Genomic DNA, 24,306 nt, shown 5'->3' on the forward strand with positions numbered 1-24,306 from the left:
TTTCTGCTCATAATTCTGCGCCAATTTGCGTCGTTGAAAAATTTATTTCTATTTTTCCATTTCTTCAATCTTGTTATTCTTGCAGTTCACATAAATAATTAGCGTTATTGTTCTAGTGAATTTACTTTTTTAAAGGAATTATAAAACTTGAATGAAAATTCTCTCAAAATTTACAATAAATTCAATTTGGAAATCAATCTGTCTAATTACAATATGACTTGTGATAAAGTCTCATGGAAAACAGTAATCATTCAGTTAAATATTAGATGAGCAAGATTGTAAAACAGACCAGACAAAAAACTCCAGCATCCATTTAAATATATAATATCTATTTATATATAAATTGCATATTAAAGTACTAATCTATAGAAAAAGTCTTGCAAAAACACAATGAAGAATCACGCGGAATTAATAATCGGGGTGCGGGACACTGAACACCATTATTTGGATTTACTCAGATATACATATCTAGTTAATTGCGTGTGCTTCTGTCAGACTTTTTCTCGGAATAGATTTTCATTTTTTGTTTTTTTTTTCTTTGTTTTGTATCCTTTAGCACGAAAGAGTCACGAAAGAAGTGCTTGTCTCTCTCATAGTCGGGGCTCGATTCACGCGACGAGAGCTAAACAGACTAGTTCTCTCGGCTCTGTCAGCTCCAAAAAGCGATTTTTAATTATTATGTCCTTGCACCGAGCGCGTGATCATTTTTTGACTTGTAGTGCGTTTGATAGCCAATCCATGGCCTGATCAAGACCTTCACCCTTCTTTGCTGATGTTTTGAAGATTTGAAATGTTCGATTTTTAAGAGCATCTAGACCCAGTGCTTGGTGGACTTCAGCAACACTTAAACAGCCAGGCATATCCTGCTTGTTGGCCAACACGACCAAGATTGCATTCTGCAGTTCATCTTCCTAAAATGTTATTATGGTAAGTAACGTGTCTCTTGTTGTGAAATCAATTTTGTACTTATAAGTTCAACAATATATTTGCCTTAAGACAAAAATATCATTTTATCTCATAGAAGGTATAATTTTAACAGTACTACTGATAAGGGAAGGTGCTTTTGAGTAAGCCGTGATGAACATATAAAATGTAGTGACTATTACTATATCTATTAAGTAAAATACAATGATTTTTACTTACTCGTAACATATACAATAATTCATCTTTGGATATGCCTATTCTGTCTCTATCAGCAGAATCAACAACATAAATTATTGCATCTGTATTTGAATAGTAACACCTCCAGTAAGGTCTAAAAAACAATAAAATATCAGTAATATCCTTATGATTTAAAGGCTTTTTATTTCCAAGAAATAAACTCTCTTACCGTATACTCGTTTGACCACCAAGATCCCATACTTGAAACTTTAGATTCTTATAAGTTACTTGTTCAACATTGAATCCTATAGTTGGGATTGTCGTTACTACCTCTCCAACTTGAAGTCTGTAAGTATATTTGAATATTAAACATTTGTTTATGTCTGATTAATTGTATTTACTCAGATATACATAGGAATACTCAATCTTTAAATATACCTGTATAAAATTGTGGTTTTCCCAGCACCATCCAAGCCAAGAATTAGAATCCTCATTTCTCGACTACCAAGAAGGTTGCGAAAGTAACTCAATAATCCACCTAGAATCACGTTAATTATATATATAAACATTAACTATATCATTTGTACATAAAACACAGAGTGCATAGCTAAATTTGTTGATAGCTATTCAATTATATTATTTTCATTTCATTACACTGAACCTATTCTTAGGCAACAATGCAAGATATAAAATTAACTTTATATATGCACTAGAAGAGAGAAAGCAAACTAATGGTACAACTATGATGGCTGACAGTTGCATCTTTTATCTCTTCAGTGCATGTTTCTCATGATTCTCTTCATTTCATGGTAGCGTGAATACAGATATGATGATTGATTTTATTAACTGCGTTATGAACAACTACTGACACGTACTCCAAACATTAGTTCATGAAATTCTGTCACATGACCAAATAATAAGTATGAGGAAAAAATATTAAATCAGTTTCGAAAATCTCTTTCCTGCCATTTTAATCTCAATTTACACTATCAGAGCAACGCTTTGCATCATTGACAATCAAAACTATAGTTCAGACTATAAAAAAAGTTGAGAACTCGTGTCAAAAATCAAAACTTATGCTACAAAATAAAGCTCCGAAACGACATAATTTTTTCATCACGTCATAGGTAAACACCACCCTTGATTACAACTTACCCATTGCAACGATTAACTCTTTTCTACTTCCACAGCATAAAGTACAGGGGTTCCAGGGAGTCCAGCGAAGCGTCAACTCTTGGAGGTTAGCAAGATGATCTTCTGCGCCACGTTCCGGCGTCTATCAGTCAAAATCTCGTGGAAAAAATATATGGAATGCAAGACGAAACGCAAAAACGCGTGTAAATACGAGAGCACGGCAAACTGTTCCTGTGCTCGTCTCTCGCGTATTCGGCGAGAAAAAGTACGTGTCCCCTGTCAGCTGGTCGGCCTAAGACATACTTAAATATCGAGCGACAGACGCGGTTGGCTCGTCCACCCACAGCAACAGACTCGCCTGAGCTGCTTCTAGTAGTTCTAGTCTTGCTTAATTAAAAAACTCTGAGTAAAATCTACGGCTGCGTAACGGAATAAGGAGGAGATCGAGCCACACTCACAAACACACATACAGGTGTGATGTCGAACACACACGAGCCGCCGACAAGTCGTTTTTCTGCCAATGCCGACGCAAGAGAGATGTGTTTTCAAGAATGCGATGATTCAACGTGGCGCTGACATCGTCGATTTTCGGCTTTTCATCCTAAAATATCTGGAGCAAAGCAATATTGACAAGATACATTTGCAAATGCTGGAAAAAATGTTCTACTCAGTGCATTTGCAAAAGAAATTTGTAATTTTTGAAAAAATCCAGATTTATCAATATTGGTTCACCTTAATCTACTAAAATTAGATTTCAATGGCATAAGATATAGATCAGCATATAAAGAGGATCTTATTGTAACATAAATTTACATCAACACTGTGTCTTAATTACACGCTCTGGCTTCTGTCGCAAAAATCACTCTCCGTTTTTAAAATCTTGAGAACCGGACAGGATCTGAATTCTGACAGAATTTTGTCACGTTTCGGTAAAATTCATCACTGACGTCACGAAGTGTTGTGTTGGTCACTCCTTTACGGTCGCTGAGCCACGAGCACGAGTCGGTGTCGACTCCGAATTTTTATCTAAAAAACTAGCTCTGAAGACTAAAAAATGCAGGGACCCGCAGTTTTTATGGACGGTACAACCGAAGATCAGGTGAGCGTTTTCTCCGCCTCGTTAAATTCACTTATCGCCAAAATTTTTGCGTATTTGTTTTGTACTAATCTGTAGGTTATGTATACCAGATGCCGACTGTTTTAGTCGCTTGTGTTTGACGCTGCCCTATACATATTTTACCATTTTTGCAAATTTCTATTGAATTATATGAATTGTTCTAGGCTCAGGAGTTGAGAATTTACTTCAAGAGTCTTGGTGCTGAGATCAGCGAAGAAAAATCGCCAAGAGGAATTGAAGATGATTTACACAAAATCATTGGAGTTTGCGATGCTTGCTTCAAGGAAGGAAATGAAGCTGAAATCGAAACGATCTTAAACGATATTGTTTCCATCATGATTCTTGTACCAACGGAACGGGCTGAGAACATTGTTTTAGCCTTTTGTGAAAAACTGACAAAAGCACCTGGTTACAAATTAGGACTGGTTTGCCTTAAAGCGTAAGTAAATTTTTGTATGGAGATACTTAAAATTCAAAGCGTTGTGCAATACCAGCAGAGATGGAATAAATCTCATTGATCTTCAGATTTATTATTTATTAATATATTATTATTAATTTTTTAGTCTGTGGCTTCTTTTCCAATCTCTACCAGAAGATTCATCGATGAGGTACCATGTATATTATCATTTGGTTCAAATAGCAAGAAATGTTGATCAAGTTAAAGCTGTTTACAATGGAGTTGATCAATTGAAACAACAGTTTGCCACCTGCCCACCAGCAAATGAACAAATGCAAAAGCTTCTTCGTTTGTTGCATGAAGTATTACTTGGCTGCAAACAAGGGTATGCAACATTTAATCTTTTACTTGTACAATTTGATAATAATTTTTATAGCTTTGCAATTTTTACTTATTATTTCATTATTATTGTAGAGAACAAGCAGCTGCCGTTATGGTTGAATTACTTGGCACCTATACCTCTGAGAACGCTTCTGCTGCAAGAGAAGATGCCCAACGCTGCATTTTGGCAGCTTTGGCTGACCCAAACACCTTTCTTTTGGATCCTCTACTAGCCCTAAAACCAGTAAGGTTCTTAGAAGGAGAACTTATTCATGACCTGCTTCTTATTTTCGTACAAGAGAAATTACCAGCATACTTGGAATTTCACAAAGATCACAAAGAGTTTGTTGAAAGCAATCTTGGTTTGAACCACGAGCAGAACATGAAAAAGATGAGGTTGCTCACTTTCATGCAGCTGGCTGAAACGAATCCTGAAATGTCCTTCCAAACAATTCAAAATGAATTGCAGATTGAAGAAGATAAAGTAGAGAGTTTCATCATTGATGGTACTTAAATCACGTTTTCTTAATTTTATAATCATTGCCCTGTTACATATTTGCTCATTATATAATTGTGAGTAAATAAATAATTTTAAAAATCAGGGTATATTAAAAGGATTAGTACTGGCTTGATAGAACTACATTTCTATTAAGTTATCGTAATATTCGACAAATTTATAGAAGAATAAAAATGAAAACTATGTTAATTCAATGCGATTAATAACGAGAAAACTTGTTTACAGTGTTGAAAACCAAACTTGTGCGAGCACGAATGGACCAAGCTGGACGCAAAGTTCTTGTCTCAAGCACAATGCACCGAACCTTCGGCCGACCACAGTGGCTGCAACTGCGTGACCTTCTCGCCGCTTGGAAGACCAACCTTAGCGGCGTTCAAGACGGCATGAAGAGTGTTGCAGCTGCTCAGATGGAACTCGTAGCTGCAAAGTCGAAGGCGCCCGCGGTTCACTGACATTTAAGGAAATTCCACTAAGCGCCAGTCTCGTGAGACCTACTCCAAACGAAGAGATCGCTCGAGGTTAGGCGCGCTTTTTTCGGCCCTGCAGAAACTGATTTATTGAGCGAAGGACCGAAAAACAAGTTCGAAGATTTTTAAAATACAGGTATTGCGTTTTCTGTATACGAAAAAAACATAATGTTAGCAAAAATTTTTATACATTTCAGTTAAAGCTCAGAGAGCAAGATACGTTAACGAAGTCAATTTTACGCTCAATCTGATGACTTTCTTTACTTTTTTCGTATTGGATGTTAGTGTGATTTTAATAAATGCTTTTTTAATAGAGTATTGGTCATTGAATAAACAGTAAAAACATTGATTTAAGACATTCTACAACTATTTAATTAGGACGTTTTTCAAAAGTATTGTTTCTGTAAAAGGTGTTTCTCAATTTCACGTAAAAAATTATATGATAAAAAAGCATTTAATAGAATTCACATGAAAAAAAGCGTACGTTTTTTAAAAATCAGTATTTTAAATAAATAATACCATCAAATCCATCATTAATTGCTATTGTATCATAGCACCCAATTTGTAAAAGTATCCTCATTATCGGATCATTGTTTATACTTGAATTCGAAAATATATACAAGGAAAATTAAATAATCAGAGAAGAAAAATGTTTTTCTTATTATAACAATCGCTTTATTTCAGCCTATCCGCGATGAATAGCTTGCAAACGGTTAAGATATGCAATTACTTCAACCTGTTTGGATTTTTCATACTTTTTTTTTATTGTATTCACATTTGATATTTTGGCCTACAGGACATATACCGATTAACTCGTTGTTTAGCGACTTAAACTTCTTCAATTTGTATCTGTATGTGTGTAATTGTGTTTCTCGCTATGAGTATTAGAGGATCAGTCAAGAGTTGCTAACGAAAAAAATATGTTTAAGTGAAGTTAACACCTTACAAATCTTAGGAATTAATAAGGGATACCTACAGTCAAATAGCATATTTGTGTGACATTGAACACTTCAATCGATTATACGTAATTCGGATTATTATTTATCTTACATAATTTTAGGTATGAAAAATATTTTTTGTCTTAAATTCTGTCTACTTTAAAAACATTTTAATAAAATGAGTAAGAATTCAGTGGTTTATCCGTGAAAAACATGTTAAAAATGCAGAGCTGTTAGAAATAAGCAAAAATGCATGATTGCAAAGTAAAGCAATAAAAGAAAAAAAACAACTTAATTTGACCATAGGTAATCCTTAAACAGTTCATATGACGCAGATTTTTGAAATTTAATTATTGACAATTTTAGATATAAACTTTTTCTTTCATCTACAAAGTAACGAGAACAATATGAATCAAAATTCTAGAATGGACGTCATTAAATTTATTAATGATTAAGTAGAAAAATATTCATGTCATTTCAATTAAATATTAAAAAAAAAGTTCATTAACAATGTTTTTATCACCCAATACTAGAAATTGTTAAAAAATAAATTTCTCTATCAATTTTGAAAGGATACTATACTAATAATACAATAAAATGAAAACGATTACAAGTTTTCAGTTGTTTACAAAATGTAAGTCACCTAATAAGCTGATTGTGATAAAAGCTTATTATTGAAAAAAAAACTATAAAATAGATCTTCATACAATTAGTATAGTAACCCTTCATAATTTGTTATCATACATACACATGCTGTAAAAATTCAAGGTATCTCTGTCCCTGTAAACAAGAGGTTAAATTTCTTTTTCTCTATAACAGTCATCAATATTCTTATAAACTTACTAAAAAAACGGTGGGTTGTATCATTATTTCAACGTACACTTCTATACTCACTAACTCAGAAAAAAATAGTCAATCATCATTGAAAACAAGCAAGATGCTACTTCCATATACATCACCGGCACAGTATATAAAACACTTAGAATACATCGCTTTCGCTTCATTAACCTGACTTTCTTTGTAGCGTTTGACAAATTTTTGAAAATAATTTCTAAGATCTATACTAACAGCAGTTTTTCCTTAATAATAAAATATGTGATTTGTCGTTTTTCAGAATACGACTTTATAATATGCTGCTGTCATTTTGTCGTATATCAAAAAAACTAAAATTAACGTTTGACGTACACATGTCATTTGTAATAAAAAAAGAATAACATCACATGTTTACATTTCCGATTTCTCGGATCTTTATAGCGATCCTAAGGCTCGTCAAGTCAGATTTGAGTTGAAAATCGTGGACGAGGTAGATCGCCAAAGACTGTATCACCATGAACGCTTTTGGCTAAGGCCTTTATAGAAGCTTGTATATTATGAGGATCAATTGGATTTCTAGATATCTGAAAATAATTTTATGATTTATTATTAGCCAATCCAACATAAAAATATTTGTAGAATTAATCATGTAACTATTAAAAGAAATCATAAATTGATTACTTAGCAAGTTAAGTCAATCATACTAACTCATTGCGCACATGTATTTGTATTATAAGTCTATCCATATATTCAATACAACATTGATAATCTTACCTGTTCGTCATCGTCATCTTGCATTAAACGTTGGCTAAAGGTATTAAAAGTAGGCACAGTAACAGGCAACGACTTGGCTAGCGTTGGATGACCACTCCTTTGACTTCTTGGTATGTGCATTCCTTCATTGCCAGAATCTAGAAAAACAAAGTATAATTAAACTAATATTTTTACAATTTAGTATAGTAATATAAACATAGAATAATGCAAATACCGTCGGTATCCGATTCTTGATCAGAAGCTTGCAATTGTCTTATTGGTAATGGAGTGTCATCCATGCCTTCTAGCATAAATAAAGCTTCTCCATCATAATTGCTCAACTTCCTTGTTCGTGTCTCATTGTTGTGAATACCATTCTAAAAATAAAAAAATAAATAATATGTCATAGAAATTAAAAAACCCTGATCTAATAATTTTCCTTTCACACTGCTTACAATTGCATGAACAGCTTTGTTTGATTTTGAGGGTGAATGCTCACGAAGCACGGGATTGCCAGAATCGAATTGCACTGTCGCATCAACAGCGTCATTTTCTGAGGTAGGTTTACTTGGCTGGACAGTTTCAGGGGTTGCAGGTGGAGTTTCTAAATTGGTAGAACCAACTATGTTTTGCTGTTCACTATAGATTAATCTACAACAATCGAAAATGTATTAGATTTCAAATGTTCTATAGTAATAATCATATTATCTTAATTCGGTACCTTGCAAGAAGAGCATGTTCATTATGAGCACGTTCCCTAAACTCTTCTAAAATTTGATACTGCTCCTGAGTGAATGCGCGTATTCTCTCATCTACCAGGAGGGCTTGCCTCTGAATAGCTTCTTCCAGTTGTTGCTCTAAACCCCCAAGAGCCAATCTTAAGGTACTTGATAACTGTGATACTACAAATTAAATATAATCAATATTTGAATTTGAAAAAATTAAATCATGTTTTTCATTTAGTTAAAATTCTCACCAGAATATTTAGTTAATGGTTGAAGTGAATCCAGATTATCAATTTTACTGTGATCTATTACTATCCTAAAGACTGGACTGTAGTTAGGACTAGCTTTTAATTGTGCTATTTCATCATCAGATGTCTGTAATGAGCATAAAAATATTGTATTACTATCTGAATTAATAAAACAAAGTTTTTTTTTTAAGCTTACAATAACATTGGTGTTAATCAAAACCGAGGCAGCTCCATATTCTCTGTGCACTGCATGTGTAAACATAAAACAGTTGTAGCATCGATGAATAGCCCATGCACCCACATTTCGAACTTCTACTAGGCCTGGTTGCTCTTTTGTGATCTTTTCCAACTCATTTGTCGTAGCAAGATTCTTTAGAATAATAAGATATTTGTGTTAACAATGCTATAAGAAATATAATATAATGAAAAATTGCCTGAACCAGACTCAAATACTTACGTTATTAAAAAACACATCAGCATGCTCACTTGCACTTAGTTCTAGAGTATCAATATTGACATTTTGTAATTCATTTCCTTTAGTTTTGATGGACACATTCAAACAGCGGCATGTAGCATACATTTTTTACTTTTAGAAGTCAACAATTTTTTCAAAAATATTTTGTCAACAGTCTTTTTTGTTTGGTAAGAAAGTCTTATATAATTTTGTATGAGTTTGCTTTATGACATTTTCTAATATTTCTCTGATATTAAATTTTATGATCTGAAACAAAGAAAAAAGAATACTGTTAGTACTGCAATATAAATATAAAAAAATAATAATTAAATGTTCGAAGATAAAATATTTTTAGATGTAAGAATCGCAAATATCATTCGATGAAAATATCAATGGTTGTCTCAATGTTTGTACAATCAGAAATTCCAGCACGTGATAAAACAAGAACATGATACAAGTGAGTTAGGATTGTTGATATCATCTATTAAGTTGAAACAAATGTTGCAAATTTAAGTGTAAATAGAAAATAAAAGAAAAGAGTGGCTGTTTCAAATTTATGTAGCCTTTGGATTTATTGTTATTCTCAGAGAATAACTTAAATTGGCTGTACCAATAAACACCTGAATGAAACTGTCATAATGTGACAGCCTATAATTGCAGGAAACAAAGGAGCTCTATAAATGACTGGATCATCAATACTCTATTCTTCCCAATAAGGGAAATAACACTGACATTCATACAGATAATATAAAACTTGCTTGGTTGAATGAAAAATTCACTAACGCCAACAGTAGCTGTTAAAAATGAGTCTTAATAAAATATTCACAAGCCAAACAGAACAAAATCAATAATCCACTGACGGTTGAAATTCGAAAAACTGACGCGGACGAAACTCGAAGCTTCCGGGAGCTGAAATCAATGAAGACCTTGACTTTCAGAAGAGGCGAATAATCAATGCTTCAAAACTCCGAAAATGTTTAAAAACAATCGACTAACCTCCAAACGCCCGTGTGCAATTATAGAACGGTCTTTCTTCTATACGAATCTACGTTTCAACCAAAATCGCGAGCAGCAGCAAAGCCCACTCGCAAAAAAAACCTAATCAATAACAACGAAAACCTGTCCCTCTACAAAAAGCTCTCCGCAGCCGGAAAAAAAAACCAGCAAGTAACAACGGACGAGCCCCCTACTTGTATACACTCTACACACGCAGGGACAAAAAAAATCCACAACTAAGACACACCGCACAGCAACAAGCTTCTCGCAGCTCGAAAACCAGTGGAAAACTGTACTACTCCGAAGCCTACTACCTCCGTGGCGCAGCAGAAGAGTGACTATCCAAGTCGACGGTCGAAGGGCCAAGAAATATCCGTTGAAAAGTGAAATAGGTATTCGTCGTCGTTTCACTCTCTCTCTCTCTCTCTCTCTCTCTCTCTCTCTCTCTCTCTCTCTCAAGCCGAGCTCTCGTAATATAATGGTATAGCCGCGGCGCGGAGATGTGTGTGCATCTCTCCCCTTGAGGACACGCACACAGAGAGGTCTCGAACGAGATTTTCGGACACACGTAAAATAAGGAGAGGAAAGCCCAGCGGAACGAAAGGGTCCGATGTTTTTTTACGAGTAGAGAGCGCGCCTCCCCCGAAAAAGAGAGAAAGAGAAAAAGAAAGAGACGTAAACAAGGCGCGCTGCTATACAGAGTCGCCGAAGAAAAAAACAGCGGCTCGTATTATGCACCAGACAAGGATAGCAGTAGCTCTCTTCGCGCTTTTCTTTGTGTGCGTTGAGCTCCAATATAGAGACATTACCTACGTAACACTTGCTCGCACGTACGGCTCGATCATACACGCACACTGATGACTGTGTTGTTGTTATTGTTGTTCTTGTGTCTCTCTTGTTTTACGAATAAATTTAAGAATGCGCGCGCTCATACACACACACGAGAATAGAAGACGCGTAGACACTGGGTGCTTATGTATGATTATAATATGTACATTATAATGTTAGATATATACCTATGGTAGCACGTTGCGGCGAGCACTCGTAACAAAATAATACCCGACTACTCTCTCTCTCTCTCTCTCTCTCTCTCTCTCTCTCTCTCTCGACTGGTTGCCTATCGTGTCACTAAAAATAAATCCGCTCTTTTTCTCGATTATATACTTATACGTAGCTCCGTTGCGCCGTAGTTTACACAAAGAAGTGTGCGCTCGCGCGACGGCGCCGCTGATGAAAGAGAGAGAGAGAGAGAGAGAGAGAGAGAGAGAGAGAGAGAGAGAGAGAGAGAGAGGCAATGGCTGTGGCACACAGCTGTGTTGGTGCGCTAAATGTGTGTACTTGCGTATCTCAACGTCGACCTATCCCAGCTCCGAACTGCTTATATACATGTATACATATAAGCTGTGTGTGTAGCTACTAGTTAGCTGTTGCCGGCTTCCGCAGCACAGATTTCTACATTATCCCGTGTAGTTTTTTAGTCGGCTTTTCGCTCGGCCGAACGAACTGGTTTATCCAGAATATAATACTTGTAGGTATTAGTTTTACAGAAAGACCTTCATACAGATTCGCGAGTATCCGTCCTGCAGTCGCGCCATATATTCAATTATTTAAAGATATTAAAAATAATATCATTCCAATAAATAATCTTTTACTCTCAAACGGAATAGACGAAGAGTGTCTCGAGATAAACCAACGCTAATTCTATAGGTGGACGCGCTGCTTTATCTCGCGCGCGCGTATTTGGCAGTATTTAGTTCGTAAGTGTGCGTTCATAGCTATATACTCACCTATACAATTGCCAAGAGCCGCTAGCTGCGTTGGAGCACGTGTCGAGTTAGTGGGGCGCAGCTCGGAACGAAAAACAAGGTGTGGATCTTAATTTATTTGCATCGCACAAACCGATCTCGCCGCTCTTTCTCCCAAACTCCGTCGCGGTTGTTGTTGCCGCGAAAAAGCGATCCTTTTCGGAACAGTGCTTGCTCGTAAATCTCGCCTCTCTCTGAATTTCTATGGATATATAATGCTTACAGTTGAAATTCTCATTTCGAAAGTAAGATTATTTTCGTATAATTCACATACACACACACACACACGCACACACACACCTCGCATGGAACGTAGCGTTGCGTCGTTGCTCCGAAACTCCGAAATCTCATTTAACGCGCGAACGTTTCTTTAGGCTTCGGCTCCTTTTTCCTTGTGTTTCTGGCGTAGCTTTTCGCCTATATTGTATTGAGATTGACGTTGTTGTGTCGCTAAAAACCGGCAAATGGCGTAATACACGATATGTGAGGAGTCGATAACTCAAATTCGTAAACAGTCGCTTTATTGGCATAATTGCGCTTCGAGCGCTTTTTGCAAGTTCATTGTTGTATTTTTTCAAAAGTTATATTCTACTGCGCGATAAGAATCATTTGATTGCAATGCTATGCGCCAGCGCACATATTTAGTTATTAATATTATCTCTTACCTTTATCAGCAAAAATAATTCGCACTAACAGGAAAGTTTGAAAACTTCAAACTATAGGCATTTCAGTTCAAATATATTCCAATCTAGCGAATCTTAATATTTCTAATCTTCGCTGATAAAGAGCACTATATCTCGTTATCGCAGTAAAAAGCTCGTCTGACATTTCGAACCTACGTCAGCGTTCCCGCGCTTTGGCCGTTCGCGTAGAAAACCCCCAACAGGTAAAATACTCCCTGCGGCGCAAGTGAAAAGCCGCGGCGCGCGTATCCTAACCTCCCAGACGAGCTGCAGCCTGCAGAGTACAATCGTGAATCGACCGACCGCTAACCCCATCGCGGCAGAAAAACACACTGTATGCGCATACCAATATACCCGCGCGTACAATCCGCACACATCAACGGTCGTCAGCCGCCGAGCCGCGGCACGTATACACACGCAAGCGGTGGCGGCGGGTTATTTCTTTCCCGGGTGAGCTGTGCGAGCAAGAGACGCACGACGACGAGCCCGAAAGTACGCACGGTGCTGCAGGCGACGAGGGAGCACCGGCCCGCGCGGCCCCGGGACAAGTCCTCACGGCGTCGGCCAGGATTACTCGTCGGCGGCGGTGGCGGTAAGCGGAGGCGCAAGAAGATGAGGAACTCGACCACGCCGCACTCCAGCAAGAAGAAGGGCCGCAACCGGAGCAAGATCGGCAAGTTGGCCGAGGCCCAAGCGACCAGTCCCAACGCAGCGGGTAGCACCGACGCTACACCTGTCCAGGAGTCCAACAAGTATGCCCTGGTGAGTCTTCCGCGGTTCGCGCTTTTGGCTTTTTCGCGCACGCTACTTTGGCGGGTAAACGTACGCCGAGAGCATTAGTCATTAGGCGATTCTCCAGCCGAGGTTTGCTGCTTTTCCGCGAAAGACCGTGCGGCTGACGTGCAATTTGTCGTGCAGGGGCTGTTGTGTTTTTGCTTTCCACTTGCATTCTGATGTCTCCACTGGCATTGATGACGATTTCCCAAGTGAATGTTTACCTTCTTTGATGATGCAAAGAAGCGAGTAAATAATAACACCTAACCTCCTTTCGTTGCTGTATACAAGTAGTTGCAACTAAACGCGAAATTATTGTTGTTATTACGCTATTACGAAACGAAGAGAAAGGCGTCATATTATGCATTTATAGCTTATGCAAATTTACTGATTTTTGACACGTTTGGTCGTAAAAAGTACGATTATTCAAATTATTCAATATTCATTAGTGCTGTTAAAGTTATGGCAATAAAAACGTAAAATTATGAATGAAAAGATCTTTTGACTCATTTATATATTTATTTTTAGTTAAATCCTTTGCGCGAGGATGGAAACAAACCGTTCAAAGTGAATTTCAACGACAGTATTCCTATATTATCTCAAGAAGAGTTTGATGCCGATGAAAAAAATACATCTTTCAAAAGTAATAGCTCCACAGCAGCTGATAGAGAGAAGGAGGACAAAGCCATATTAAGTTCCCTACCAACAGCGGTGGCCAAAGAATTAGATGGCTATGAGAGTCAAATTGGTGAGGCTGAGCCTCTCCCCAATTCCTATGTGAGATTTATGGAGAGAAGTGGTGAAGAATTAGATGGTAAGAAGCATTTTACATTGAAAGCATTAACTTTTCTTAACTATAACAAATTTTAAAAAAAACTTGCAATTTTTAGGAGAAGTTGAGTACGATCTAGACGAAGAGGATTCAGCATGGCTGTCTATAGTAAACGAACGTCGCGCAGCTTCGGGTTTAACACCCAACTTGGAGCCAGACACGTTCGAGCTCTTAATGGATCGTTTAGAAAAAGAATCTTATTTCCAACAACAGACCAATGGAGGAGGTGCAGCCGGTGCCTTGGTCACGGCCGCCGATGAGGACGCAGTCTGTTGCATATGTATGGATGGCGAGTGCCAAAACAGCAATGCCATCCTCTTCTGCGACATGTGCAATCTTGCCGTGCACCAAGACTGCTACGGAGTTCCTTACATTCCTGAAGGCCAATGGCTGTGTAGGAGATGTTTACAGAGTCCTTCCAGAGCCGTTGATTGCGCTCTTTGTCCTAACAGAGGTAAATTTCTTTCTTTCGTGTTTCATTCGCTTTTTAAATAAGCACTCCAATGCGTGATTAATCAAACTTGGTTATTGGGTTAGGCGGTGCTTTCAAACAGACGGACCGGCCGGCCACTTGGGCGCACGTAGTCTGCGCTCTTTGGATTCCAGAAGTACGTTTTGCCAATACGGTTTTCCTCGAGCCGATCGATAGCATCGAAAGTATACCCGCAGCCCGCTGGCGGCTCACCTGCTGCGTTTGCAAGCGTCGAGGTGTTGGCGCCTGCATCCAGTGTCACAAGAGCAATTGCTACGCGGCATTCCACGTAACGTGCGCTCAGCAGGCAGGGCTATGCATGCGAATGCGAACCGTACAGCCGGCCAACGGAGAGCCCATGCTAGTCCAGAAAACGGCCTACTGCGAGACACATGCGCCGCCAGATTACCAACCTAGCACAAATCCAGCCGACGCCAGAAGACGGGCCATCGCCAACAAGAAAAGTTCAAGCGCACCTGTTATTTCCATACCAACCATTCCGCCCGAACGTATTCGCGAGATCGCTAAGTAAGTTGGTAGCGCATTATCATTTCTCACACAGGGTGCAATTGGAATGCAAATCTACGTTACAAATTTTTTATAGCTTAGCGGACGGTCTACCAAAGAAGAACCAGCTGATCCAGCGGCTGATAGCCTATTGGACCCTGAAACGACAGTATCGTAACGGCGTACCCTTGCTTAGGAGATTACAGAGTTCGCACCCGCATCCACGAGCTCCTCCGTCACTAGGTGACGCCTCGTCGCCTACGCCTGATGCCGAGATACGCAACGAAATGTATAAGCAATTGAAGTATTGGCAATGTCTCAGACAAGATTTAGAGAGAGCAAGGCTACTCTGTGAACTTGTCAGAAAACGGGAAAAATTGAAGAAAGAACTTTTTAAAGTGTGAGTGAAAGAAACAACTTTTTGATTTATTACTGACCCTGTAATAAGTACTCGTTTTTTTGACGAGAGGGTAAACATTTTCAGAAAGTAGGATATATTGAAAGAATTAATATATGACTTAATGAAACTGCATTTTTTAGTTGTAATTATTTCATTTAGTTATAAAAATATTTTACTATTTTTGCAGAAAAGAAAAGTGTATGTGGTTTGAGCTGAGACCGCTTGAAAGTGTATTAAGAGTATTACTAGAAACGTTAAAACTGCGCGACCCAAACGACGTCTTTGGACAACCAGTCAACATTGAAGAAGTACCGGACTATCTGGATATCGTAACACATCCAATGGATCTATCAACTATGGAGGCTAAAATAGACCGTTCAGAGTACGATTCGATATCTGCCTTTGAGGCTGATTTCAATCTGATGGTTAACAACTGCCTGGCCTATAACCGCAAGGATACTATGTTCTATCGCGCGGGTGTTAAAATGCGCGAGCAAGGCGGCGTTCTCATCGAGCAGGCACGCAAAGACTATCCCGAATTAGACGGTCATATCACTGAGGAATCTGCTGAAGAAGCAGAAGCAGAATCTGAAGAGCCACAGCAGCATGTAAATTCTACTCCTGCTGCTGGTGGAGCAAAATCGAGAAAGCGAGATCGCAGTGCGAGAGTTCGGAATGACTCAGAATCGAAAGCTAACAACGAAAAAGACACATCTTCTACGAGCATTATGAGTACGAGTCCTGGAGGTACAAGCGCTGCAAACATTAGTGGCAGTAGCACTGGTGGTGGAGCCATTAGTGGTGGTGTCAATCGTAGGACTGCTGTACTTTTTACGCGGAAAGCCAAGGCTCGTGCTAGCAGGGGACAGTTACATCGGACTAGTCCTGAGAATGAGCAGAAGAAGCAAAGCGACAGTTTTAGAGTTTACAGGTAAGCAAAGTTCAGTCGTATATTGTTAATATGCAGTGAATCTAGGTCACGTTATATCATAAACATTTATTTGCGTAGGAGCGGAGCGACAGACAGTGATATAGGTGAACGTGAAAGCCAGTCCTCTAGCTGTAGTAGTTGCTCTACCAGTCGATCAACGAGTCCGGAGCGGGATGATGACCTTGATGCTGACGGAGACGATACAGCCCATGAAGACTCACCTACCCATAAACCAAAATCAGCGAAACATACTAACGACGATGTCTCTGCTAACGAAGCCAATAGCAAAATGGAGACGGACAGCAATGGGGCTCTGACTGCGTTACAACTCGTATGGGCCAAATGTCGGGGTTATCCATGGTATCCAGCATTAATCATCGATCCCAATACTCCGCGTGGTACGGTACATAAAGGTGTTCCCATACCTTCGCCACCTGACGACGTGCTCGCTTTGGCCAGTAATTATAAGGACCGAGTGTATCTCGTACTGTTTTTCGATACAAAGAGAACATGGTACAGTTTTTGAAATGATCGTATTTTTTTTTCTTTAAATCGCCATAGTACAAAAAACTTTATTTAAACTTTGATTATTCTTTTATAGGCAATGGTTACCAGGAGAAAAATTAGAACCTTTAGGCGTATCGCAAGAATTGGATGACGGCAAGCTAATCGAGTCTCGAAAACCCACGGACAGGAAGGCGGTGAAGAAGGCTTATCAAGATGCGTTACTCTACCAAAAACAAACGCGGAACTCGACACTCAGCGTGTCGGCCGGCGATTAATCATGTAGTTAGTTTCTTCGACTAGGTAAAATAGCAACACTTGTATAAAGTTTATTTTATCACTTTATAGGAATCATTAATTTAATTAAGCTACTGTTTTTCGTACAAAACTATCCAATAACTCTCCTTCTGGAAAAGAAATGTTTTAGTCGTTTTATAAATATATAAAATGAATCTTTTTACAATGTGACAACAGAACGAGTTTATCTTCCATTGGAATTTCCTCACTTTCCCACAACCTGTGGTTTGAAGTCGGATTGCGAGGCTGCGGTTATTTCCTTCGCATACATATCCAGTCTTTGAGTCATCTGCAAATTTATCATCATTTTTTAGTTTATTATTCAGTATTTTGTTTGAAAACCATTATATTTTTTATTTCATAAAAACAGTTCACTTACTCTGAATCCCCAAACGTCTTTCGTCTGGCGACACAGGTTTAGATCCAACTCTGCCACCAATAAACCATCCATGTGTCGGTTGAGTCCGCGTGTCCTCGCACCGTCTGGCGCTGCTACATAGCTCGAGCCGTAGAACTGTCCGAACTCTCGGTGACTTGGTTTACCATCACCTGAGGTAAACTCGTTAGGAAACTTCTCGATGCCGACGCGGTTAATCGCGCAAGTGTAATAGCTGTTAGCTATGGCTGCGTTGCGAGCCTCGATGGGCCACAAAGGTTCCGAGAGATTACCAACGGTGGCGGATGGATTGAAGACAATCTGAAAGTCGTAGTTGAAATGTAATTTGTTTTTTTTTCTTTATTCATTTGTAGAGCATAAGAAACGTATTAACGCAAGGTGGAACTGACCTCTGCACCGTTAATGCCGAACATAAGCCAGTTTAAGGGGTGATGCCGTCCATAGCAAATGTTGATTGCAATCTTTCCATAGGGAGTTTCGAAGACTGGATGTCCAGTGTTACCCTCCATGTAATACGTAGATTCATTGAAGTCTCCGACTCGTGGAATGTGATTCTTCCTGTGTTTACCGATGACTTTACCGTCTGGTCCTATAACGACTGCCGTGTTCCAGACGGTATCGCCGTTGACACCGTCGCGCTCGAGGATCGACGAAACGATTACCATGTTGTGCTTGCGAGCCAAGTTGGACAGAAGCTCGGTCGTCGGGCCATCGACCGCCTCTTCGGCAAACTCCGACCAAGGATACTTTTCGCGCGTGCAGAAGGCGAACGGCATCGCTGTAATGTTGGATATTGTATTTTTATTGGCTTTGTTACATGCGCGATATAAAAATTCGAATTAAAAACTTACTCCAAGCCTCCTGCATACAGACGATGTTGACCCCGCACTTGGCCGCATGATCTATGTAACCTGAGATCTTCTTGTGAATCGCGGCGCGTTGCTCGGCGATCGGCGCATCGGTTGGTAAAACTATCGAGTTCTGGATCAGACCAACTCGGACGATCCTAGGTGGACGCAACTGCTCGGCTTTGGCGCCACCCATCCGCCAACCGGCTACTTCGCAGGTGTTCTCGTCTAATTTTGGAATGTCGAGTTTTCTGGAAAAGAAGGAACGATCGAAGTGAGTGAAAAATTATTTTCGGCGGATGGCTCGTTGTGGTAGGCCAAGGCGCGATGAGGGCTGTAATTCGCGAATTAGTATATTTATTGTTTTTTTTTCTCGGAGGAACTGCCGGGCGCTGTGGCGTAATATTAATAGCATCGCGCGATATTTTTTTGCACCATTTTTTCGACTGTCATAATCCCGGTACAAAGAAAGCGACTTTTTATGCGTTATAAGCCTGAGAATTTGTCTTCTTTTTTAAAAAATCTGAAACCTATTGCTGTAACAAATTAAGCACATACTTTCACACGAATTTCAGTATTGCAACTCGCGGTATGATTATTCAAATTGCAGCGGAACGCTGAAATGACAATAATAGCACAGTAAACATTAAACGTAGGTTGCAGTCGTCGTAAGCCAACTCCGAAGATAACGAGAATATTTCTCTCTCGAATTCCTCGCACACTATCGCGTTGAACAGCCTCAGCCCGCATCCTAACTGATTGATTTCAATTAAAAAAATGCGACTCACTCCAATTTTCGTCCATAAATAAGCCTATTCACAAACTCGCCACTGGTCTCGCTGACCTCTTTGTCCAAGACCTCTTCCAGCGACAGCTTCTCCAATTCCAAATTGCTCATCTTCGCTCCTCGATGCTCGAGACTTTTCTAAACTCGGTTTTATCTCTTCGTTGTACCTTATGGCGCACCACCTTCTCGGTATACTTTTCCGCTGCGAATCAGCAAGTTGAATGGAATATTTTTAATGCTTTTGGGCTGTCGCCAGTTGTTCGATTATTCGTATACTTGCTTTCACGGTAATTTGCTATTTACAAGAGCTGCGCATAGTGGGCGTTTCTAACTGCGAACGTATGCGAGATTCGGATCGTGTCACTTTGCTCCAATAACACCGCGCAGATGCGCATTTTTATTTATCTTGGACATCGGAGATTGTGTAGAGCGCAGCATCGATTAAAAGTGCGATAAGTATATGTAATCCATCGTGAGAGCGACAAGTGCAAGCGGATTGAATGTGACCGCGATATTTTATTTGTTTTTGTGAATGTCTTATCGGTATTATCTTCAAACCGTGTGATTTAACTAATTGAATGTAATTCATATATCTTGATAAAATATTCCATCTCGTTTGTAATTATTCCAAAAGTGAAATTACTAAATGGTTCTCAGTATATATCAAATTTGCTTTTATCGAACGTTCAATGGAAATTTTCAAAAGAGACACTACACGTCGTTCTGAGGATTATCTTTAAATATGTTCGCGTACAAGCTTCATTTCCGCACGCACTTTTAACGCGCAATAAACTGTCGAGAGGCTTTATTTTTATCTCTGAATAATTTTTCAAACAAAATGCGCGGCGCGCGTCATTAAATAGAATTGAATACAAAGCCACGCAAACTTACCACTCTATCTATTCACCCTTCACTTCGCAATATACCATTGATCGATAGATTCGCCAATCAATACTTTTATGTACACACGGAAACACCTTGCACCAAACAAAAACAAAGCACTCGATGGTAAGCAAAGACCTGGCCGAAATCAACTGAGCTATTAGTACTGGACAGCCAAGATGACGACGCTGAAAGACGCTCGATCTCGAATTATAGGTATATATCAGCTGCTCTCCGTACGACGCACGTCGAAATGCAAGCATATAGGCGACAATGCGACTATATCGAAGCCGAGGTGGGGATAACGAAACGACCAATAGCGACGTCTACGCTTACCCTCGCGGTACGTGCATGCGGCGCTTTTATACTATGCGTTTCTGTGTTTTCCACAGCTGGTTTTACTGCGCTCGAGAGTGAAGGTAAAACTGGATGCTCACTTTTATCTATATATAGCTGTATGCTCCATTGCTGTTTCAAGTTGTGGATCGGTTTGGTTTTTATTTAGGAGATGTTGTCTAGACGAATTTTTGAACTATCTTGCGTATAAAGTTTTTTTTTAAATACTTCGTACGAGCTGATATTTTAAATCTAAAAGTAACGAAATGTTCAAGATCGTTGGATACATGTATGGATTTGTTAAACTGTTCGAAGTTATTTAGAGGGAAAATGCTGCTTTAAAATTTCGAATTTCCAAGAATCTTGTATGCATACAAATTAGAGAAGGATTTATGGATACGGGATGCAATGTGAATGCTAATGCGTCAAGTACGTTATCACTTGGTTTTTTATTCAAATAGATGCCTATACTGATCTTACATAAAAAGTGAACGATAAAGTGCATCTGTCTTATCGTTCGCGCAATATTTCATAATTACATTATATGATCGATCGCAATTTCGCAACTGCTATAAGGCAACCGAATAATCGCATCTATGAACAATTATTTTTAGAACCTACAATTTATTGCACAATCATACTCAAGAGACACGCTGGAAGCAAGGTGTAAAAAATATTTGTAAAACAAACATAGAAAAGAGGTATCAAAAATGTAATAGTACGATTTTACAACGAATGCCTGCGAGATTCTCGGCATTGAAGAGCTGCGCACGCGGCAATTTACTTTCCGACGATTTGCGGCTGGTAGTTGGGGTCGGTTGCCTTGGTGAGCTCCCGCGAGTACAGATCCAGTCTGCGCGTCATCTGTGAAAAATTGTAATTTTTGTTGAACTGCGAAGGTCGATATTCTCAAGAACTCAAGTTAAGTTCGAACTAATTCCTTGCGAATAATAAAAAAAAAATTGAGAGAAGCACTTACCGGGAAGTTCCAGAGATCGCGCACCTGCCTGCACAGGTTGAGGTCGATCTCTGCGATGAGAACACCGTCACCGGTACGGTTAAGTCCTGGTGTGCGGGTACCGTCGGGTGCGGTGATGTAGCTCGAGCCGAAGAACTCGCCGAGCTCCTTGTGCGGAGGTTTGCCGTCCCCAGAAGTGAAGGCGTTGGGGTACACCTCGGTACCGACTCGGTTGATCGCGCAAGTGTAGTAGCTGTTGGAGATCGCCGCGCAACGAGCTTCCACTCCCCACAGGGTCTCGAACTGCTCGGCTATGATCGCCGACGGGTTGAAGACGATCTGCACAGGTTAATATTTTGGTTAGTGTATAATTCATGAAAATATCGTTGATGAAAAGGTTTTTTCTTCTTCTACAGATTCGCAGGATTGACTGGTACCTCGGCGCCGTTGATTCCGTACATGAGCCAGTTGAGAGGATGGTGCCGACCGTAGCACGTGACGACGCCAATCTTGCCGAAGGTCGTGTCGAAGACGGGATGACCGAGGTTACCCTCCATGTAGTAAGTGGACTCGTTGAAGTCGCCGTTTCTGGGGATGTGGTTCTTCCTCTGCTTGCCGAGGACGCGACCGTCCGAGTTGATGACCACCGTTGTGTTCCAGATGATGTCGCTGTTGCTGGACTCGCGCTCGAGGATCGACGAGACGATGACGATGCCGTGCTTCTGGGCGATCTTCACCATGAGGGTCGTCGTCGGCCCGGTCAAAGCGTCCTCAGCGAACTCGTTCCAGGGGTACTTCTCGCGAGTGCAGAAGGCCATCGGCATCGCTGTAATCGTGCAGGTATGCGCGTTTAGATTACTTTACATTACAACGGATGTTGTTAGTGGAATTAGGGCTGCCTAATTGTTTTCAAATCAAAATATTTATCATTTCTTATGGGTGCTTAGAGAAACCGATGCAAATTTCCACTACTTTGAATTGAAATGCTATTGTTAGATGTACTGCAACAATTATCACTAGGTGTAATGAGCATCTCTTAACACCATAAATAAGACGTCTCGTCGACGACATTGTAAATTCCTTCGCGGAGCAGGTGGTAAAAGTGGTACAGGCGCATAAAAACCGATTGATTTTCAAACGACTTGGAAAATTCTAGCCTTTCTGGTATTTCTTGTGCAGTTAGAAAATTACACAGATTTCACTTTAACCGGTATATCCTTATGTTTTATTCATCGCGGCGGTATATTATGCAATGCGTAAGTGCATCGCATAAATCTAAAAGTAGTTCTATCCGGCCACTCCTAATAATAAACACCGACAGGTCAAACAAGAGTTATTATTCAAATCACAGCGGTAGCTAACCAGTCGATGTTCAAAGCGTTCGATTGCGAAGTTATTTTTCAACAGTAAGAAATAATTATTTTCTCGAAAACGAATGAAATCGTAGAAGCATATGTTATAAAACCATATAAAACTTACTCCAAAGCTCCTGCATGCAGACGATGTTAGCTCCGCAAGTAGCCGCATGCTCGATGTACTTCGTGACCTTCTTGTGGATCTCATCCCGCTGGACTCGGATCGGCTCCGACGTCGGCACCACAAGTCCGTGTTGGATTATGGCGACTTTAACGACGCGGGGGGCGCGAAGTTGCTCGGCTATCGCACCGCCGAGCTTGTAACCCTTGAGCTCGCACTGCAAGCCCTTCTCCATCGGCGGCAGGTCGAGAGCCCTGGCACAAAAAAGAGAGCATCGTTGCAATTAAAAGTGTATGCATAGATTAGCCGCTATCGCGCTTATAACCGAGAGGTCAGGTGTATTTATAACGCACGTTAGCAAAAAATATTATACTTTGATACCGTTTCCAGAAAGTTCTGTACTAAGCCAAAGAATTATGTAGATAACGTCCGGCTCGGATCAAACAACTCTTTCGCATGCATCCGTCTATTTTAATACACAGCGCTATCAAATCCAAAACAACAACAAACGAGGCGAAAAATTAGAGATTAAAAAAGCTCCAACTCACTCAATTTCGCGTCCGTAGAGCACGCGCTTGACCGTCTTGAGCTGCTGCTCCGGAACATTGTCCTCCAAGATCTGCTCGACGGTGAGGGAATCCATGTCTTATATTATCTTCTCTTCTCCTCTCACAATAGCAATTAGAAGCAAATCGACTGGTCGTTCGCTATGAGGCTGCGTGACTGAAAATCCGATCCGAGGTGATCGAGTGCGTACTGCGAATTGACAACGCCTTGCCCCGACTCCAATATATACACATCGGCTCGACCCGCGCTAGCGCTTCTAAAAGGCTCGTCTGCCATTCTCCGTCTCTCTCACTCTCCTTCTCGTTCTCGAGGAAATTGCGAAAATTTTAACGCGGTGTACGTATGTACAATAACAGCGCGCGTGTATCTGCGGCTCGCGGTGGGAGACGCGCGAAAAGACGTGTTTCTCCTTTTGGGGGTAGAGATTACGTGAGTATAGCGCGCGGCGGTTTATGTGTATTTGCCGGATACGCAGGATTATCGCTCTCTCGGGGGCGAGAGAACTTCGGCGATAATTTTGCAGCGAAGAACAGACTCGAAGGATGATACTGTGCTATGCATATATGAGTGATATACACTGATCGAGAAAAATTTTTGTTTTGGCAAAATACTTGTATGCGAAATACCTGTATTAAGAGTGTTTGTATGTACATTTGTTCGAAGCTTTACTTGAATAGAGTTTTGATCATCAGGCCCTGATGTGACCTCTGATACTTGTAGTTGTGCCTATAGAGATTAAATGAATCAGCCTTGATAATATACAGTAACATACATAGTTTGTCGTAATATTTACCGACAATAGCACTTAA

The 24,306-nt window shown here is 39.9% G+C and overlaps 6 protein-coding genes across 15 annotated transcripts; 2 read left to right on the forward strand and 4 right to left on the reverse strand.

Annotated features, from left to right (window-relative positions):
• On the reverse strand, window positions 1-2,803 carry LOC100114707 (ADP-ribosylation factor-like protein 1). The gene is made up of 5 exons (XM_001599589.6): window positions 2,257-2,803; window positions 1,540-1,639; window positions 1,331-1,447; window positions 1,144-1,255; window positions 1-911 (listed from the first exon to the last, which is right to left on the reverse strand). Exons 1-5 carry the CDS (start codon window positions 2,258-2,260, stop codon window positions 702-704), a joined length of 543 nt encoding a protein of 180 aa, XP_001599639.1. The 5' UTR covers window positions 2,261-2,803; the 3' UTR covers window positions 1-701.
• A 227-nt stretch (window positions 2,804-3,030) lies between these two features.
• On the forward strand, window positions 3,031-6,551 carry LOC100114669 (eukaryotic translation initiation factor 3 subunit M). The gene is made up of 5 exons (XM_001600040.6): window positions 3,031-3,334; window positions 3,517-3,791; window positions 3,916-4,134; window positions 4,224-4,636; window positions 4,873-6,551. Exons 1-5 carry the CDS (start codon window positions 3,290-3,292, stop codon window positions 5,097-5,099), a joined length of 1,179 nt encoding a protein of 392 aa, XP_001600090.1. The 5' UTR covers window positions 3,031-3,289; the 3' UTR covers window positions 5,100-6,551.
• Window positions 5,767-12,265, reverse strand: Lobe (lobe protein). 8 transcript variants are annotated; one of them, XM_032602278.1, is made up of 10 exons: window positions 12,147-12,265; window positions 11,829-12,048; window positions 9,049-9,312; window positions 8,788-8,961; window positions 8,595-8,718; window positions 8,340-8,520; window positions 8,074-8,269; window positions 7,854-7,995; window positions 7,640-7,776; window positions 5,854-7,449 (listed from the first exon to the last, which is right to left on the reverse strand). In XM_032602278.1, the coding sequence occupies exons 3-10, from the start codon at window positions 9,169-9,171 to the stop codon at window positions 7,327-7,329; spliced, it is 1,200 nt and encodes a 399-aa protein (XP_032458169.1). In that variant the 5' UTR covers window positions 9,172-9,312; window positions 11,829-12,048; window positions 12,147-12,265; the 3' UTR covers window positions 5,854-7,326. The 8 variants fall into 8 exon arrangements, with proteins under 8 accessions (NP_001136166.1, XP_008208816.1, XP_032458170.1 ...); NM_001142694.1 differs by lacking the exons at window positions 11,829-12,048; window positions 12,147-12,265 and adding an exon at window positions 10,289-10,385 and having other exon boundaries at window positions 5,767-7,449; window positions 7,854-7,974; window positions 8,086-8,269; XM_008210594.4 differs by lacking the exons at window positions 11,829-12,048; window positions 12,147-12,265 and adding an exon at window positions 11,058-11,295 and having other exon boundaries at window positions 5,776-7,449.
• Window positions 12,266-12,787: 522 nt separating this feature from the next.
• Window positions 12,788-17,417, forward strand: LOC100114598 (peregrin). Its single transcript, XM_031929308.2, has 8 exons — window positions 12,788-13,291; window positions 13,832-14,117; window positions 14,194-14,589; window positions 14,673-15,135; window positions 15,212-15,514; window positions 15,702-16,445; window positions 16,524-16,958; window positions 17,047-17,417. The coding sequence occupies exons 1-8, from the start codon at window positions 12,866-12,868 to the stop codon at window positions 17,225-17,227; spliced, it is 3,234 nt and encodes a 1,077-aa protein (XP_031785168.1). The 5' UTR covers window positions 12,788-12,865; the 3' UTR covers window positions 17,228-17,417.
• On the reverse strand, window positions 17,268-20,549 carry LOC100114561 (beta-ureidopropionase). 3 transcript variants are annotated; one of them, XM_031929322.2, is made up of 6 exons: window positions 20,170-20,549; window positions 19,280-19,480; window positions 18,495-18,742; window positions 18,033-18,421; window positions 17,626-17,943; window positions 17,268-17,535 (listed from the first exon to the last, which is right to left on the reverse strand). In XM_031929322.2, the coding sequence occupies exons 2-6, from the start codon at window positions 19,387-19,389 to the stop codon at window positions 17,452-17,454; spliced, it is 1,149 nt and encodes a 382-aa protein (XP_031785182.1). In that variant the 5' UTR covers window positions 19,390-19,480; window positions 20,170-20,549; the 3' UTR covers window positions 17,268-17,451. The 3 variants fall into 3 exon arrangements, with proteins under 3 accessions (XP_031785182.1, XP_032451618.1, XP_031785187.1); XM_032595727.1 differs by having other exon boundaries at window positions 19,280-19,683; window positions 20,170-20,493; XM_031929327.2 differs by lacking the exon at window positions 19,280-19,480 and having other exon boundaries at window positions 20,170-20,493.
• Window positions 20,550-20,926: 377 nt separating this feature from the next.
• LOC100113520 (beta-ureidopropionase) lies at window positions 20,927-23,889 on the reverse strand. The gene is made up of 5 exons (XM_001599722.5): window positions 23,479-23,889; window positions 22,934-23,184; window positions 21,892-22,280; window positions 21,476-21,793; window positions 20,927-21,360 (listed from the first exon to the last, which is right to left on the reverse strand). Exons 1-5 carry the CDS (start codon window positions 23,571-23,573, stop codon window positions 21,277-21,279), a joined length of 1,137 nt encoding a protein of 378 aa, XP_001599772.1. The 5' UTR covers window positions 23,574-23,889; the 3' UTR covers window positions 20,927-21,276.
• Window positions 23,890-24,306: the final 417 nt, after the last annotated feature.

The sequence above is a fragment of the Nasonia vitripennis genome, chromosome 1 (assembly GCF_009193385.2).
Source record: "Nasonia vitripennis strain AsymCx chromosome 1, Nvit_psr_1.1, whole genome shotgun sequence".
NCBI lineage: Eukaryota > Metazoa > Arthropoda > Insecta > Hymenoptera > Pteromalidae > Nasonia > Nasonia vitripennis.